The 18,536-nt window shown below is 42.8% G+C and overlaps 1 protein-coding gene across 2 annotated transcripts; it reads left to right on the forward strand.

The window, feature by feature from the left end:
* Window positions 1–151: 151 nt before the first annotated feature.
* On the forward strand, window positions 152–18,166 carry RB195_001919 (uncharacterized protein; the record flags this gene model as incomplete). 2 transcript variants are annotated; one of them, XM_064198918.1, is made up of 33 exons in its annotated part: window positions 152–200; window positions 271–397; window positions 1,838–1,947; window positions 2,006–2,121; window positions 2,178–2,243; window positions 2,314–2,409; window positions 3,179–3,257; window positions 3,658–3,770; window positions 3,824–3,922; window positions 4,531–4,617; window positions 4,778–4,870; window positions 4,925–5,072; window positions 5,210–5,316; window positions 6,584–6,664; window positions 6,869–7,047; window positions 7,113–7,197; window positions 7,255–7,352; window positions 9,766–9,823; window positions 9,904–9,998; window positions 10,077–10,264; window positions 10,328–10,426; window positions 13,086–13,147; window positions 13,223–13,332; window positions 14,037–14,079; window positions 14,175–14,272; window positions 14,342–14,416; window positions 14,472–14,589; window positions 17,005–17,109; window positions 17,187–17,256; window positions 17,456–17,517; window positions 17,735–17,866; window positions 17,924–18,007; window positions 18,074–18,166. In XM_064198918.1, 33 exons carry the CDS (start codon window positions 152–154, stop codon window positions 18,164–18,166), a joined length of 3,225 nt encoding a protein of 1,074 aa, XP_064054799.1. The 2 variants fall into 2 exon arrangements, with proteins under 2 accessions (XP_064054799.1, XP_064054800.1); XM_064198919.1 differs by lacking the exons at window positions 4,531–4,617; window positions 7,255–7,352; window positions 9,766–9,823 and adding exons at window positions 11,236–11,324; window positions 12,593–12,689.
* Window positions 18,167–18,536: the final 370 nt, after the last annotated feature.

The raw sequence follows: 18,536 nt of genomic DNA on the forward strand, positions 1-18,536 counted from the left end.
AGCGTGGGAAACAGAGTTGTGTGACTATGTCTCGGAACGTACAACTTATTAGAGTAGAACGCTCACAGCCGTGAACAATACCACTACTGTTAGCTATTTGTTAGCTTATTTTGTTAGCTATTTGTAGAGAGATCTTCACACCGCCACTTTCATGACTAGCTTCCGAGTTGCTCTTGCGAAGCGTGGTCGGGATGGTCTAGGTTATTCGTAGCATAACGATAGCTTTATTCAGAAGGTAATTCGTCTCAGTCTTACGCTGACATTTTTCAGGACGAATTCGCGTAAAAGTTGGTCACATTGGAGCACTGAACGCTCTCAAAAATGATGTTGTTGTGCTGGAAGTGTCACACAAATCGCTGCGTCAAGAACACATTCTCAATGACGACTTTGACGTAGAGTTAGTTCGTATTATTATTTCTTTTCGACGTGATTGTATTACTGGCGTGAGAGATTCCATAGAGTTGACAAAGGCGTCTGTGCGCAAATCTCGGGCCTAATGCGGTATTGGAGACATTTTCAGAAGCATTTATAGAAGGAATACCAACGGCTCAAGCACAAAATAGGACGGACCGTTTGTTGGTAGAGGTGATCACTTACTTTTATATTAAATATGAAGTAAAAGTCGACGGGAGGGCACAAATATATCGATTCCATCTCAAATCTCCTACATCTTCAGATGCAGGAGTTATGGTTTCTATGGATGGTGGCATATAATCGTACGATGCCGTCAGCTTACCTATTCCTTTTCATTTTGATCCAAGTAGAGTGGTTAGGTCAGCGTAGCCTGGTTGTATGTAGGTCTGTCTGATGACATACATGATTACGCAAGCACGTACGCACACAATCACGTCACCTCTGTTCATGTCCATCGCCCGTAGCAACCTGTCATAGCACTTGCCGGGACTGCGCTGCACTGAAGCAATTCACAGAGCTAGGAGAACCGCAGACCGCATGTACTTTTTGCAACTCATGCACAGATTTAGTACAGGGGGTGCCTCGTAGTGGCAATGATGTGTGCTCCTTCTCAGTGTGGGTAGCGAAGATCGTTGCAGTTGGCTGGTGGCGGCAGTACTCTCATCCTTACGCGGTTGTATAAACGGCTGCGCGCGAAGCAGCACGGTAAACCCAGCGGCTATAATAGAGGTGCGAGTATCGCCAATTCTACTCGGAATACTGAAATAAGTGGAATTTGCGAGGATCCCACGTCGATCACAACTGTTGGCTCCAATATTTTGTTTCAAGCGCGGCCGCTCACGCAACAGCACCAGAGTTCAAGTCGTCGAGACTGACTATTCCTCACTATCCCACAAGTTGATGATCTTCGCATCAAGATGGGTTCACCGCTATAGGAATGGGGATGCTGTCTATGGAGAGTTGTTTGAAAATGAGATGGCATCGCAAACAATTGAAAAGTCTAAGTAGAATTTGCGAGGATCCCACGTCGATTACTTTGTGAAAGCTTACTCTACCGTGCGAATGATTCATTTTACCAGAATTTCATCAGACGTTATTTTAAAATTAGAAGTGGCTGGTAAATTGTAGCTTGAAGCACTTGAAGTGGAGAACTCAACACTGCCCTAGTCGAACTGTACTTTTGAGCGGAAAAGTTAATAAAGTAAAAAAACCGTTCTTAACTGTCAGGCGCGAATTTCAGAGGAGTCCTCTCTCAGGCCACCTTCAATATAGTTGGATATGCTATATATGTGATATGCTCTCCCCCTCCTACCCCAACTACATTTTCTTGAAGTAGCTTTCTGAAGTAAACGTTGGGAAAACTGTCTGAGGATGCACGTCTGAAGGCACTGATATTGCATCATTTCTCATCATTTTCGCCTAGAATTATTTCTCAAAACGGATGTGGTGAATCCTTCGAAGGAGTAGCTGTTGCCGCCGACATGTATCATCTACAAAAAGTAAAGGCATTTATCGGACCGTACTGTAACGCAGGTTAGTGTCCCAGCTGTATGAAATGGTTTTCGCAGTTAAAGGAATAGATATTCTAAAGAAATGGACGCTGTCGCACGTATGGCTGCTTTCTGGAACATACCCATTATCGGGTATATGGCAGCATCAAACTCTCTTTCGGACAAAAAAGCATATCCCACGCTAGCTCGAGTTTCAGTAAGTCTTGCCAGGATTTGAAAAGACCACGTTCTGGGCGAGAACGTCTTTTTCAGTTGAGAACAACTAATTCCATTGCTGAGGCTACATGTGCGTTGTTGCGGCATTACGGATGGTACAAGGTCTGGATGCTTTATTCCACATAGAATGCTAAGTTCCGTGATTATTCCATACAACCGATGATATCAACAGGTTGCGATTGTTACGAACACAGGCAGTCTGGCATACGATCGCACCTATGCTTTCGAGGAAGTGTTTCATGCGCGAAAAATCACAGTTGTTAAGAAGGTATGTCAGGGATTTTATTGGATAAATCGACATAATTCTTCATTATCCCTGATTTGTACGCAGTCGCAGCCAGATGTCTGGATTATTGGATTAGCGACGCTGTCGCAACGCACGCCTTTTCTCTGCGCCATCCAAATGATGGTGCAGAGGTCACCTAGTTGACCGCACTTTGCGACTATAGCTAAAATATAAATACTGCTTTAGCGACTATAGCTAAAATATAAATACGGCTTTACTACGCTCAAACTTCTGCGCAATAAAGTATTTTTAAGCCAAGCTGGTGTTTTCGCTAGTTAGGCTTAGAAATACTTTATTGAGCAGAAGAAATACTACTTTCGCTGGTAAGATCATTCATTTGTTTTCTGTCTTTACATGGTTCGGGTTTGAATCGTAACGATTAGTCCGAATCGTATAGTGATAGTCAAAGTTCTAACATCAAATATCCGCCAGTTTGTAAGATTGACCGCTACAGCTTGGATGACGTCTTCCGCGCTTATCTTCCTCATTTTTATACCCGCAAAACTGTGGACTTTAAAAGCTGGACATTATCCCTGCACAAACGACCTATCCACAGCGATGTCTTATTTCCTCATTTCCCTGAAAAAGAGCTGCAAAAAATGGTAGAAAAAAGTCTGCTTAGAAGCTGAAACGTTCAAAATCCAAACACCTCCATGCGAAGCTGCACGAGAGCTATCTTTTTCGGGAACAGAAGAAGGACGAAAGCGAAGGTGCGCTTGAGTGTCTCCCCGTGTGATCTAAAGGTTTGCAGATTATATTCGATGAATGGGCCGACTCCAAAGCAATGCTAGCCTCAGGACTGCTGCAGGAACTGAAAAATTCGGCTCGAAGTGAGTGACATAACCAACACTCACCTGGCTTCGAGATATTTTTCTTTCGTAAAGGGAAATGAAAATAACCTCAGTTAGCGGAGAAAAGATTTTCTATTTAATTTGGCGTGGTGTGCATACTTTCACGAACAATGTTTACATTCAAAATAGAATATTTCCAAGTAGTCGGTTGTTAGCACTTGTGTTTCTGCTTTGTCCTCCTAAATAGCAGAGTAGTTCTTTCAAGTCCCGAGTATTCCCCGTGATCGGTCCTTGAATGTTGGCATATTGAATAAGTAGCTTTTTATTCATTTGTTTGAGCTGTAGCGCCTTCGTCAGAGGCTTTCCTTCAAATCTACTCCCATATTCAGAAACTAAGCCGGCAGAATGGTTCTAAGCTCTAAGTGGTAATTATTTGCAGTTATCATCTGCCTCTTTTCCAACACTCGAGAGTCTTCACGTGAGCTACTTACAGCAGCTAACGCGCAGGGAATGAGCGTGAATGAGTTTGCATACATTCTCCCATGGCTGCAGGTAATCGCTATATTGAATTGTTACAAAAACGTCGCCGAATGTATTTGGTTCAGAAGGATGCGAATTGTCCTTTACTTAAGCAGCAGAGAAAGGTCAGAGAGTGTGTTAATGGCAGCACATCACGACGGCATCACGGATGGCAATCTGACGTGGTGAGGGAGTCCGGGAAAAGTTAGAGATGGGTTTGTAAATTGGCTTCGTGGTGGTTCTGCCCACCTCTTCCTAATCGTCGTGAAAAACGGCGTGGGAATCGCTTTAGCTCCTGCAAAGTGCGTTGGAACGCGCCTTTATGTACACGTTTCGGTTCACCCAACAGCCTATCCATTTGTTTCACTTGAATAGGCCGGTAGAAGAAGAAGATCTTCGACAGCTCGTACGTGGACGCGGCGCGTGTATATGGGTGCATCGGAAATCCTCGTAAAACACGGTGTCATCCACGCCATTTTTTACGGAAGCGGAGCCACCCCGTATCTCGCAATCTACAACCTCATCTCTAGCTTTTCCAGCGGATTCCCTCATCACGCTTAAGAGCAGCATACCACGTCAGATTCGTGGTATGCTGCTCTTAAGCAGGAGGCGGAGCATGCGGTAAACGCTTCGCGCTCATCTGGACACATTCAGCGCCGACCATGCATTGTACTGAACTATATGTAGTAATTGGTATACTTTATTTTATTAATGACAAACTCTGCATAGCGGTTATCGCAAAGACATCCGAACTCCCAAATCCTTCAAAATACACATGATTCTAAGAGTTAAGGACGGAGCGAAGGATGTTTCTCCGTGGATCGGCTCGGATGGTACCGTGCTGCAAAAAGTTAAAGATCAATACGCCAATGCTATCATTGTAAGAGTTCTTTTGAAATCGATTTCTCTTCTGATGAATTTTTTCCCTTTCTTCTTTCTCCACTCTTCGCGATGTTCTGGAAACATTTTTCACAAATGTGAGCTAAATTGCCCTCTGTAAAAGTCTTATGTAATCGAGTGGCTCTCCTCTGGACATTTAGGTGGATGATGTCAACAGTTTCGATAATTCTGTAATAATACCTTTTCTGGATAGAATAAAAGAAGCTGGTCTCACCGAAGCGGACGTGGATATTGTAAGAACAAATATTTTTGTGGCTGGTGGGAAAGCTCAAACTGAGTAATTTTAGGCGAACATTTATGGTTACTTGTATCTCTTTGACGCTCTCAAACTATATGCTTTGGCGGCAAAAAAAGTAATGAACGAAACCGGCGATGCTAGAAATCTGGTGAATGGACGGGTGATGTGGAATACCATGCGACGAATGAAATTCACTGGTACTGCCTCTATGCGTTCTGTGCTCAAATATCCAAATTAAATCCTAGAATAAATTACGAACGACTTTTGTCGCTGATATACGAAATTTTGAATTAGTCTTCTGAAGTGGACAAGTTGTGACAATTATATTTTAAAGGTATGTTGGGTTCCTCCGGTGTTGCTTCCGGAGTAGTGACTATGGACGACCGTGCTGAACGAGCACCGCTATATCGAGGCTTCTTCGTTTCACCGAACGTTGATCAGGTTTCAAAATTTTTAATATCATAAGAAATCACGCAAATTTTTAGGGCATAGAGTATTTTGAGGCTGAAAAGTTCTTTCTCATCTCCAGCTATGTTTCCTGGTCATGTAATATGAAGAATTTTTCATTCCGTTTTCCTCATTAAAAAATAAAAACTCTTCTTCTTTCGACCGGGATTCCTTGGTTTTAAGCTACTTGCTGCTTTCTCATTTTCTTAAATAAGATCTTACCACGAGAAGTACGTGGAAGAACGGCAGTGTGATTGGAAGGCAACCACCACACATGCTTCTTTATCATTGTACTCCTCGCTCACAAAGTATCCGAGGCAGGAAGCATGGAGATATAACTTTGTGATTTGGAATTATTAGCCTTGTGGGCATCTCAACGTTCTTCGATAAAGTCCGATATGTTAGGCGCGAAGAGTGTAAACAGGTGTTCTTTAGCACACTTCATCGTACTATCTCGAATCGTTCCGTTCAGCAATATCTCAGGTTTATAACTTTCCGACACTGCATTACACAGAGTTATAGTATAGCTGCCGTATCGTGTATGAGCAGCTTTCGTTTGCTTTGTTTCCAAGATACTCGAAGAAAAGAAAAAGTATTTATAAACAGCCGACTTCCTAAGCGACAGGTGGATGTTTTACTTGAGGATTAGTGAAATTTGAGAGTAGCGAATGAACATATGAGATCAACACACCTTTAGATCGCATGTTTCAACTTTACGAATTAAAGGATAAAGAATAAACTTGTGGGGGCTAGCCGACGTGTCAAGTCAGTGCTTTTGTCCTCCCAGACAAATCTGGTACAAATTTTCCGACCCCGGAGGGATGAAAGGCACCAGGGCGGATTCGAACATCCGATCGATCGTGCAGACAGGGGAACCTCTACCGACTGCGCTACACCCGGCTATTAACTCCTGAACATGTACTAAAATTGGAACTTCACGAATTATAGTCGGGTCAAAACGACACGAATCACGAGTGTAGTTGCGGTGTTTTTACGTACGCGCTCGAAACGGTGCGGTGCGGGCAGCAGTTGGAACCGAGGTGGGACCGTCGCGAACTGCAGCGATGGTTGGTCCCAGCAAGGGTTTCACCACGCTCCTAGCCGCTACGCTCCACCGAAGCGCCTCGAAAGAAGCCGCGTACGCAATTGCGTGCGTGCTTCATGTCGTGTTGACCTTACTATACATCACTTTATTTCCTGTGACACATAATTAACTTTAAAAAATATTAGTGTTTTTAGATGGACTAATTGTTTACTGCAGGTCCAACCGATGGTCCATATGGAGCCAACTATGATCGAGAAATGTGATGGTTTAGAGAATAAGTCGGGATGTTATGAAATCGTGAGTGGCCCAAATAAATCTGAAATTTGCATAAAGTTCACCAAAAAGATGGAACAAGAACAGTTTTTTATCAACACGGACCATCTTTTAAAACTGAAATTTGAACACTATTGATAAGGATAAGAGTGAACTATATAGAATAGCCGACGTTAAAAGAATGCCAAAAGAGTTTGACTGTACGTTTCTAATATTCATAATTACCAGGTGGTGACTGATATGATGAGAGACTTCTGGCCATCAGTCGATCGAAGGATGCCGAAAGACGAACCAGATTGCGGTTTTCGTGGAGAACGCTGCGATTTCACGTTACTAATAGTTGGAGCGGCAATTACTGTAGGGATGATATTAGCACTATGTGGAGCGTACATTCTTCATAGGATTGTGTATGTCCAACTTCTGACTTTAATTATGGATAAGTAATAATATTTATAAGAGTCAATATTTTCAGAGAAAAGAAAGCTTTGGATAAGTTGCCGTTCCGCATATATCGTGACGATATGCAGTTTATAGACGAGGAACAGTTGAAAAGCATGGTATCCTTAGTTTCAAAAGAAAACTGAAGCTTCTGTCAGTTTTGTGTCTTCTTGTAGTTATCACTTGGAAGCACTAGAACGAAAATGAGTAATACTAATTATGGTGCAAGGAATCACGCTATTATCGGTACGAATACGCACGTCATATACCATAAGTAAGTAAGATTTTGTAATGTACACAGATTTTACAAGTTAATAAAACCTTGATAATTTTTGTGAAAAGAAGCACTATGATGCAAGTGTCCGTTCCAACGAAGTTTTCACACTTCCCATCATTTAATTTGTCCTACCTCCTGCAAGCACACAATGTACTGGGAAAATATGCAGCAACTACATTAGATATTGTTTTAAAGGCGTTACCCCACGAACCTGAGGTGGTATGGGTTTCAGGGGTTCGTGGAAAACCCATTCGGTCGCAATCGCAAGCGGGGCGGAGCGCAAGGATTGCGCATTGCAATAGAAGCAGTCGTAAGAAACAGTTCCCGGGCCGTCCGTTTACAGTGATACAGGGAGACATGAGCGGAGTCACCCTCTTCCCCACAATTTAGGACCCCGTATAGGCATTACCCGCCTGAAACTCGTACCACCCCAGATTTGCGGGGAGATGCCCTTAAAGGCAGCATACCACGAACGCGGTGAGGGAATCCGCGGTAAAAACTAGAGATTGGGTTATTGATTGCGGGATCAGGGGTGGTTCCGCTCATCTCTCTCTGATCGTCGTAAGAAACGGCGTGGGAACTACTTTGGTTATTACGAGGTACGTAAGAACGCTTCTCTTTGCGCACGTTCCGGTCCCCTTAGCACCCTATCCATTGCTTATACTTGAATAGACTGGTGACAAGACATAATCGATCTTCGATCGATCGCATTTTGATGCGGTGCGTGCACGAGATTGGCGCGTCGTAACTGAAATCGCCTTTAAAAAAAAAAAAAACGTCTCCTCCTCCCCGCCGTTTCTACGACGATCGGAGAAAGATGAACTGAACCGCCGCGGGTATCGCAACCTACAACTCCATATTTTGCTTTTCCGCCGATTCACTTAGTACATTCGTGGCATGCAGCCTTTAGAGCAAGTGTAGCATGATTTTGATGTGGTGCAGAACGAACAATGACAGCGTGGAGTTCGGATAGCAGATTGCAGAATTCAGGGTGGTTCCGCTCATCTCTCCCTAATTTCAGTTGCAACGCGCCAAATTTGTGTGCGCGCCGTATCTTAGTGCGAGCAGTCATGCCTTCTTACCAGCCTCTTCAAGTGAGATAAATGAACTAGTCCGAACGTCCGGCTAAAGCCGGACTTCAGTCTTTTTTGTGGTGTTCTCTTCACTCGCCTTCACTGATCAATTAATCAGAGTTAATCGCAAATTAATAGTAGTGACATTTCCTGTAAAATCAGAATTCTGTTTTTCTAATAACGCTTTCTTCTTTCTTTTTTTTACTATAAATAAAGGCAAAAGATTCAATAGTTTTCTGTATAAACGCGTCAGTTTTACGTTTGGAAAACAATCAAACTTAAGTTTTAAATGCTCCTTCGATACCGATATAATATAGTCACATTTTGAAACCATTACTCTAAGTATGGGTTTTCTTCCTGTTTTCGACAACAGCTATCATAGAATGTTTAACACAAAATGACGTGAACGACATCATCGTACTGATAAAGATAACGTTCCTCGCAAACTGTTTGCTACTATTTAAGCGGCCGGTTTCATTCGTGTTTCCACTTTCTGAGGGAGGCACGTTATCAACTTAAGGCAAACGTGCAAAGAAATAGGGACCCAGAGGAGTTATGGAAGTGAAAAGCAACGGGCACAGTGGCCACGGGTATCAAACAGTGGCAACATCCCATTTACCTTTTGCGAAGTTGCTGCGCGATGCACACAAAGTTACTGCGCGATAACATTGCCCCAGGGCACAACAATTCTACACCGTTGGAGCCAAGGCTCCCCATTTTACAGCTATCTGGCCGCGGACCACCAATCCCACGCCATTGAACCCATGTCTCCCCTTTTACCACTCTACGACGCCGGCGCACCAATTCGACGCCGCGGGACTCGTCCCACACATACACATACACATACACATACACATACACATACACATACACATACACATACACATACACATACACATACCCACATACACACATACACATACCCACATACACACATACACACGTACACACGTACACACGTACACGCATACACACATACACATACATACATACACATACATACATACACATACACACGCATACATACACATACACACATACACACATACACACATAACACATACACACATACACACGCATACACACAAAACTAAAGTGTGGTTGTTTAGTGTTTAAAAACTAGAGTGGCTGCCACGTAATTTTTTTCGGTTCCGAAATCTACAAACCGAACTCTACGCTATCGGCGTGTCAAACGGACCACGTCAAAATCGTGAAGCGTTGCATTCAAGTAATCGCTGAGCAGAAAAACTAAATAGTGCTATAAAAAGGGGCTGAATGAAGTAACCGCGGCATGAGCTTCAGACGTATACATTTCATTCTATATGCATTCTTTACAGATACCCCCAACGTCGTCCGATTTCACTTAATCGTACTGATAAAACGCTTCTTTCATGGGTGGGTGTTCCTCGTACTTTCATTTCATTTTCTGTTAACAAAATTCGTTTCTGAATCGGCGCTGAAGTGTCGAATTATAGATGAAGCAGGCCGTACACGATAACGTCAATCCATTCATTGGTATTACATTCAATGAGAAGGAAGAAATACTTGTGATTTGGAAGTTTTGTTCGCGGTAAGTCAAAAATGTTTTCTTTTAGTTAACTGGCTCCAGTGTTTAAAGAATAGTTGGAGACAAGTTTCGATACTTTAGCGGAACTCTGCAAGATATTATCTATAACGACAATATCACATTGGATCAGAAGTTTCATGGAGCATTTATACGAGACATACTGGGAGGTCTCGAGTATCTCCACGCCTCTGCAATCGGCTGTCATGGGGCACTGTCAACATGGTCTTGCTTGATTGATAGAAACTGGATGATTAAACTTACAGACTACGGTTCTTTATCTTTCCATAAAAGGAAGTTGTTATCCTCGTTTATCTACTTTGTTATTTTTTTAGGTATTGCCGATCCCCTCGAGCGCTGGGAAAAACAACAAGCAATCTCTGTTGAAGCACTCAAAGGAGACGACGATAAATCTCAAGCAACTCAAGCGACCAGTCAGTTTCTAGCAGAGGCCATTTTCAAAGACTAGTCACATACGCAGGAAGAAATCTTCTTTTATTGGTGCCACTGTCCTAAACATATTTTCCTCAATGACCAACGCAGCATTGCAGTGTCGTAGGATGAGCTAGTGATTTTGATTACGCTTTCGTTTCTGGGAGAAAAGAACTTTGACAAGATAAGAACCGTAAATTCCTGTTCCTCGCCTTTCTGGGAGGAAGTACGAGTATTTACCGAATACATTGCACTGCCTCCACTTTTACACTGGTTATTTCTCCAATTAACTGTTTCGAAATGTGGATCCAATAAGTACGAGGTTTGTATAGTAGCGTAAAAATCAAAAACTATGGAATGACGCTAGTATTTGCTCGTGCTACGTTCGGTCATAACATACGCTTTTCTCCGCGTGACACACATCCCCACACTCCTCTGCTTTGCATATGAACCCAGATAGTAGCGAAATAGACAGCCCATTAGCAAAACAGTAATTACTAAGTGACTTCTATTGTGATGAATATCTCTAATTGACTAGTTGATTTCTTGATTTCTTTATGAAACAACTGCACTATGTGTACAAACAAAAATATAACTGCTGTTCCAATATTCGAAAGAATCTGCGATACAATTTGAAAAAAAAAACAATCAAGTCCAAGTCACTTGTTCTCGATGCTGTGTTCCACTTTGGATCGTGGAATTTTGCAGCGTTAAGGAAGCGTTCTGGACCCAGGGCGCCGCAAAAGCTCGACCACGGAGTGCAGCACGGGATCAGGCGATTCTGACCTTGAGGTATTCACTTCATATTTAGGCGCTCTTTACGAAGCACCTGAACTACTGAAAAATCGCGAAAAAAATCGTCTGCGCAGGATGGATCAGGATTGGATGAAGCAGTCGCAGGTTAAAACTTGTACTATTTTACTGTGACGCATTTGATTAGTGATTCACATTGTGTTAGTCTGCGTAAGCCTTGAAGATGCTACGGAAGTCAGGACAAACTTCCTTGATACCGTAACAGAGTTCGCAGACGATGTTGGGGAGCTCGCGTACGTCCAACCATTGCTGATAATCGAGTCGATAATCGGATTGGGTGCAGCCGATGTGCGTGCCTGCAGCAGCGATCGTCTCTACGCCTGTCCGTCCTTAGGCTCCACCCACCCCTTACACCGAAGTCTTATACCTGGGTACCCTGACAAAATGAGCTTATAAGGAAATGGAATGGTAAACCATGAGCTCCACAATGAGAAACCCGTTTCTAAATGAAAATTGCTCAGTAAAAATAACAGTAAAAGGCGTCATGCTTTCAAGACTGACAGACAGACAGGCGACTGACTGGAATGTATATATCACTTCACATTTTTTGTGCTTAACAAGTCGATATGGCTAGAAAATCGTTGATTGGCGATCATACGGCATCCTGTCTGCAAGACATGCCTCCAGGGATATTGTGTGCCTGCAAGACAGTTTTCGCACTCGCCAGGACGATTGATAGCATCAACTTTACTCGAACACCAACAAAACAACTTAACATAAACTAATATTACATATTATATATCACTAATAAGGCATACCACTTGGAAAAAAGCGAGTACAAATAGGATTTCAAAAACAAATAAAACCATGCCCTCAACTTCTCCAGCTTTGAATCCGATAAGAAATAAGCGGTCCATTGAATTTTACACACCACCCCATGCATGCGTTCCCCATCTACGTAGATTGCAACGGCCATTATCACATTCTGGAGTTCATAGACCTTTGATCTATCCGCCTAGGCTCGGCTGCGAAAAGTAGATGGGCAGGGCATCCTGATGCGTAGCGGAAAGGTCCGCTGTCGCTACCGACCGCAGCGCAGCGCAATTATCAAAACTCCTAAAGATATATTCTGACGGCTCTTTCGGGTCTAATGCGCACCCTTTTTAACGTGGTACCTATCTGAAGATCCATAGATCTTTTGCTCACTGAAAGCTTTACAAGAATTATATGCATTCATTATTACTGGTCTGTTTTTCAATCCAGAAGAAGAGGAAGAGTCAAAATTCTCCCGTCCTCTGAAACACTTAAGAAAAGTCTATGTGAAACAGACTAGGAGAAGTGAGCCTTTTCCTTTGGTAGATTTTCAGAAAATTTTTACTGGATTCACGTAACTCAAAACAAAAGGAGCTTTCCAGTCACGTCGACAACTCGGCGACATATATGGATTCGGAATAATTATGTACGAAATATTCTTCCGAGCACTTCCCTTCCCTGATAACACTGACATTACTGGTTCGTCACTTTCTAATTACACGCCTTTCTATTTAATAGGACTTGCACTTTCGGCAAAGCCGTGAAAAACAGTCCGCGCAATGTTTGCCGTTGCAGTTAATGCTTATGGAAAAGCATAGAAAGTCCAAGGCAGTAGTATATAGTAGAATGGTCAAAACGACATGAAGCCCGGCACAGTCGCTAAGCTGCTGCGCTCGAGGCAACGCGGTGGAGCGTAGCGGTTAGGTTCGTAAAACTACCCTTGCCAACACCGTCATTCGCTGCAATTCACGATGTTCTTACCTCGATACTGACCACTACGCTTCGCAGCACCTCTTCGAGCGCAGCCGGTTACGCAACTGTACCGCTACGGTAGCTTGAGGTCGTTTCGACCCTACTATAGTTGTATATTTTCAGCACTGCTCGAAAGTATAAAGGATGGATCAAAAGTAGTTAAGCCACAAATTCAAACAAACAAAGTGGGTTTAACAGTAAATAGTTGTCGACGTTTTATGTTTTACTTTCCGTTCAACTGATGTTGTTTGGTAGTTCAGGTGCTGAATATGGATCTGTCCAATCTTATTAACGACTGCTGGAATTCGACTCCCGAGATGAGGCCTAGTTTGCGGAGAATAAAACTCAACGTTGAGACTTATTTAAAAGTGTAGGACGAGAGCCAATTTATCTTTATTGAAAAAAAAAACATTGAATTATTCTTTCACATATGTATGAAAGGCATCACCCCACGAATCTGAAGTGGTGCGGATTTCAGGTGGAGAGTTCCTATACGGGGTCGTAGATTATGGAGAGAGAGATGATTCTCTTCATTCCTTACTAATTGCCGTAAAAAACGGCTCAGAAGATGCGGTGTGTGCATGGGGCTAGCGCGCTCTAATCGAATTCGTCGTGGAAAAAAGCGCGCCGGAACGCTCGAACTCTTATCTTCCGGGCCGTTTTTTACGGCAGTTAGGAAGAAATGGACGGACTCACCCTCTTCCCCATAATCTACGACTCCGTATAGGCATAGCCCACCTGAAACTCGCACTACCCCAGATTCGCGAGGTTTTTGTCGACGCTTCGCGAAAACACAGACTCGTTTTCTGCTTGACACACTCTTGATTTTTCTGCTGTCTCGAATGTGCATCGCAGCCACACGGTTGAACATATTCGGGGTATCACGGCACCTATAACTACCAGTCATTATTTGGAACATGCTAATTAGTGAAGGAACTGTCAAATACGGTTTACTAGTCTATTCTAGGATTTATCTTCTGTAATATTCAGACAAAACAATATTAGTTATTGCGGCTAATTCGCTTTGAAAGGAAACCAATGCTGTTTGAACACTATAAATTATAACTATTTCAGAAAAGGAAGTCTCGTTGATCAAATGATGCGAATGATGGAGCAGGTAACTACTTGCGTTTTCATACCCATAAGACCTGCAGGAAGATGTTCTGGTTATTGTTTTTTTCTTTGTTAAGCGCGTAATAAGTTTATTTGTAGTACACGAATAACCTTGAGAAGCTAGTGCAGGAGCGCACTGGAATGTTGGAGGATGCGAACGTTAGAGCGGACAAGTTGCTTAGTCAACTCCTTCCTGCGTATGTTTTTTTTGAAGAACTAGTAATCGTTTTCGGTAACTCATGACAAAGCTGAATATGTATTTGCAGATACGTAGCAAAAGAACTGAAATTGGGTAGATCGGTGCCTCCAAAAACGTTCAGCTCAGCGACAGTTCTTTTCAGGTTAGAATCTCGAATTGTGGAGTGTACAACCTAGGAGGAACATTATTCTTTCCAGTGACATTGTGGGTTTCACAGAAATGTGTCAGAATGCTAGTCCATTGGAGGTTGTTAACGTTCTCAACGGAGTTTTCGACGGGTTCGATCAGTTCATTGCACGTCGCGACGCTTACAAGGTTTGATATAGTGTCTCCGTATTTAGATGGGACGCTTTGCAGTTTTGCCCATGTTCGACTGTCTTTGAATCTCGGCATGTTGAAACGAAGTTTTTAATTGATTTCCTTGAGCTGTAGCCAAGATTGGTATTGATCGCCTTTATTAAACAACGGCTAACGTTTCGGCGTTATCGCCTTCGTCAGAGACTGGAAAGTTCAAAGCCACTAGTGATTTATCCCCTCAAGCGCCTCATCACCCTACCGAAAGCATCCAAACGGTAGGCAAACTCAAACAGCAACACATTGGCTAGTACTTACCTCATTAGCTAGACTTGTTAACGCAGCAGGCCACCATGTACCACAACTACGAGTCACAGGGGTTTTATATAAGGACCTCACGGCCCGCCCGTAGATCAAAACCCGCATAGGTCTTGATGTAGGGATAACTCGTTTGTGATAGCAATGCACTCATCCTTCTTGTTCATTTTTGGGCTTTTGGCGGTTATCCAAAAGGCCTCTAGTGTTCTGCGTGCTGTGATCTCGGACTTGTAGGATAATATACGAACTTCTACCTCTACTTCGGAGTTTGGATGACATATTCTACGGTGTGCTCCAAGTGGGTGAAGATTTAGATTTTAGGAGTCCATCTAGATGCTCCTTGACCCTGATACACAGAGGACGTCCCGTTTCTTCTATATAATCGTCACCGCACAACCTGCACGTGATACGACACACTACTCCTGATACCATGCAATCACCCTCTCTGCCATACGGGCAAACCACGCAGTTGGGAGTTGTGCAGAGCCGATCATACGCACGATTACGTACCAGCTGACCCTTGAGGTTCGCTGGAAGTATTTCCACAACCCTCACGTCATTCCTTAGACCCGCTTTTCGTAGACAGCCCCGTACTGCTCTGCTCATATCATCAGATATATAAGGTAAACAGAAAGGGATCTTCTCTGGGCCATCCACTACGTTGGGTCTTCGAGAGGGATACCGTGCTTGTCGGGTAGCACCATCTCCAGCTGGGTATCGATTGGACATTGCTACTTTATGGGCCACATTTATAGACCATGCTTTTTCCTGGCTACTCGATGAGACTCTTGCCGCCGTTCTGTACATGTTACCTATAACAGATTTTTTCATTTTGCTGGGATGCGCTGAAAGATAGTGGATTAAGATGTTTTTACTACTGGGTTTCCGGTACCACTTAGTCTTACATATCCCATTCCGCAAGTAAATGTGCACATTCAGGAAAGCCAACCAGTTGTCTATCGGTCTCTCCCTTGTGAACTTAATGTGTGGACACTGCTGATTGAGAAGATTGAAGCACGCGTCTAGTTCTGCTTGGGTTGAGCAGACGACGCAGCAATCATCTATTTAACGATAATACAGCAGTGGTTTGCGGTCTATTATAGGCTTTTCGATCTTGGCCATGAAAACAATGGCGAGAGTGGGTGCCAGCCTTTGTCCCATAGCTAGGCTTCTAAGTTGTCGGTAGTACTGTCCCGACCATCGGAAAATAGAGCAATTCAGGCATTCGTTTATCAATGTCATGATCTGCCTGATGCTGAATCCATACATGTTTAAAGAAGTCTGGCGCTGCGCGAGCAGTTCGTGAACAGCCTGCCTGTGAATCGCTACATCGTTTGAAACGTTCGTATAGAGTGACGTAACGTCAAAGGTCTCTACTACACATTCACGCTCAAACGAGGTACTGCGGAGATGTTTTAAGAAGTTGCTAGAACTGCTGAGGTGGGCAGAGACATATTTGAGCAGCTGATTTTGGATTATGTTGAGCAGCCAGGAAATTCTATCCGTGGGGCCCCCGATACCACTAATGATAGGCCTCACTTTAAAGTCACGTGGATCGTTCGAAGTGAGGCCATTTTCAGAGAGCTTGTGAGTTTTGATTAGCGTGTATAGGACTGGACATGCGGGTAAGTCGTTCTTGAGACGCGTAATAAAGTTTTTTGGGTGTTCCAGCTGTTTCTACCCAAACCCTGTTTAGGCGGCGATATTGCTTTCTGAACTCATTGGCGGACGATGTGACATATACTGTTTGAGTTTGCCTACCGTTTGGATGCTTTCGGTAGGGTGATGAGGCGCTTGAGGGGATAAATCACTAATGGCTTTAAACTTTCCAGGCTCTGACGAAGGCGATAACGCCGAAACGTCAGCCGTTGTTTAATTAAGGCGATCAATACCAATCTTGGCTAAAGCTCAAGGAAATCAATTAAAAAGATTTGCAGTTTATTAAATAAATATATAAGTAGGTGTAGCCTACTTATATATTTATTACTTATATACTTATAAGCCTTGGCACACAGAATAAGACAAAAAAAAAAATCATCTAAGTGGATTAGCGGGTCATAAGGAAAGATCATAACTGAGTGCAGTACAATATTTTGCTTGTTTCATTTGATATTTTAGGTGGAAACTATCGGCGACGCATACATGGTCGTTTCTGGCGTTCCTGAAGAAAATGGACATCGACATATAAATGAAATCGCTGGTATCGCCCTCGATGTTCACAAGGTGGCTTTTTGTCATAATGCTGCTTTTCAACCTCCGACAGAAATTAAATGGGATTTGTTGATGCTTTTTGTCTTCAGTTTCTCACGGAGTTCGACGTTCCTCACAAGCCTGGCACAAGAGTCGTTTGTCGCCTCGGATTTCATACAGGTATGCTGCATTTGGAAACAATTCCTATCTTTTGATATCTTTTGCGAACAGTCAATGTTTCGTTAACTATTTGTGAAACTTCTGCATAATTAAGAAATAAGCCTTATTAGTTGCTAAGGAACAAATGAGAGGAAGTGTTCAGATTTATAGATATCCTAGATAATAGCAATATTAGTAGGAATGAACATCAGTCGTTTAGGACCTGTCGCTGCAGCCGTTGTGGGACTCAACGCTCCACGCTATTGTTTATTCGGAGATACGGTAAATAACGAATTTTAAAAAAACGTGACGTTCATAAAATGCGTCATTTTTCAATTTCGTTTTCTTCGGCGACTCAAAGAAAAAAAAGCAAGCTTGACTTGAAATATCTGCGTATTAGCGTGTTTTACTTGGAAAGGAAGTATCTTCCAATATTGATGAAGAGCACATCAGATACTATATATTAAATGTTTTGTATACATTACATAGAAGCATTTAGGTGAATATGTCATCTAGAATGGAGAGCAACAGTGAGCCGGGTAAAACCCAGATTAGTGAAGCAGCAAACACTCTTCTGCTGAAAGAGTATCCAGACTATCAGACTGAAGTGCGCGGCGAGATTCCAATTAAGGTGATTGGTTCTAAATTTATGATCGAGTCCTCGGGAGTTAAGATTTTTTTGTTTCAGGGTAAAGGAATGTGTACAACGTACTGGCTGTTAGGTGTTAAGAGAACATCAGCCAACGCTTATCTTGCTCCGTCTGCGCAAGGGGTTTGTGTTTTACTTCGGAGAAGTGGTCAGGCTACCATAACAATGCCTTCAATTAATCCATCCTAGGCGGGCGGCAACTTTGGTGGATTTCTGGGTGGTACTACGCAGGCGAGCGCCAGCTCGTTGAAGAATCCCACAGGAAGCGTGGCATCGAAGTGATCCGCATTGCACCGATGATAATTTCAGCGCTTTCTTCAATTTCTTAAAACTGTCTCTAGATAGTATGCGAACTAAGCATAATTGTAAAACTTGGTTTACATTCGATCTCATAGTGCAAGTCAATTTTTGATCTCTGACAGGCGTATCTGTAGTTTTTCTCGTTATCCCATACACAAGAACAATATCTGTTTTTTGCTAGATGTTTTTTTTTAAATTGCTAGAGGTTTTTTTTAAATTTCTGCTCATTGACTCGTTTTTACACGTCTCATGTTTCATTTTATTTGCTTTGGTTTATTTCTATAAGTACCTAGTCCTTCCGCCGAGAGATATCTACATCCTGGATCTAGACAAAGTATCAAAGTATTCAGTG

This window comes from Necator americanus, chromosome IV, assembly GCF_031761385.1.
Source record: "Necator americanus strain Aroian chromosome IV, whole genome shotgun sequence".
In the NCBI taxonomy this organism is placed as follows: Eukaryota; Metazoa; Nematoda; class Chromadorea; order Rhabditida; family Ancylostomatidae; genus Necator; species Necator americanus.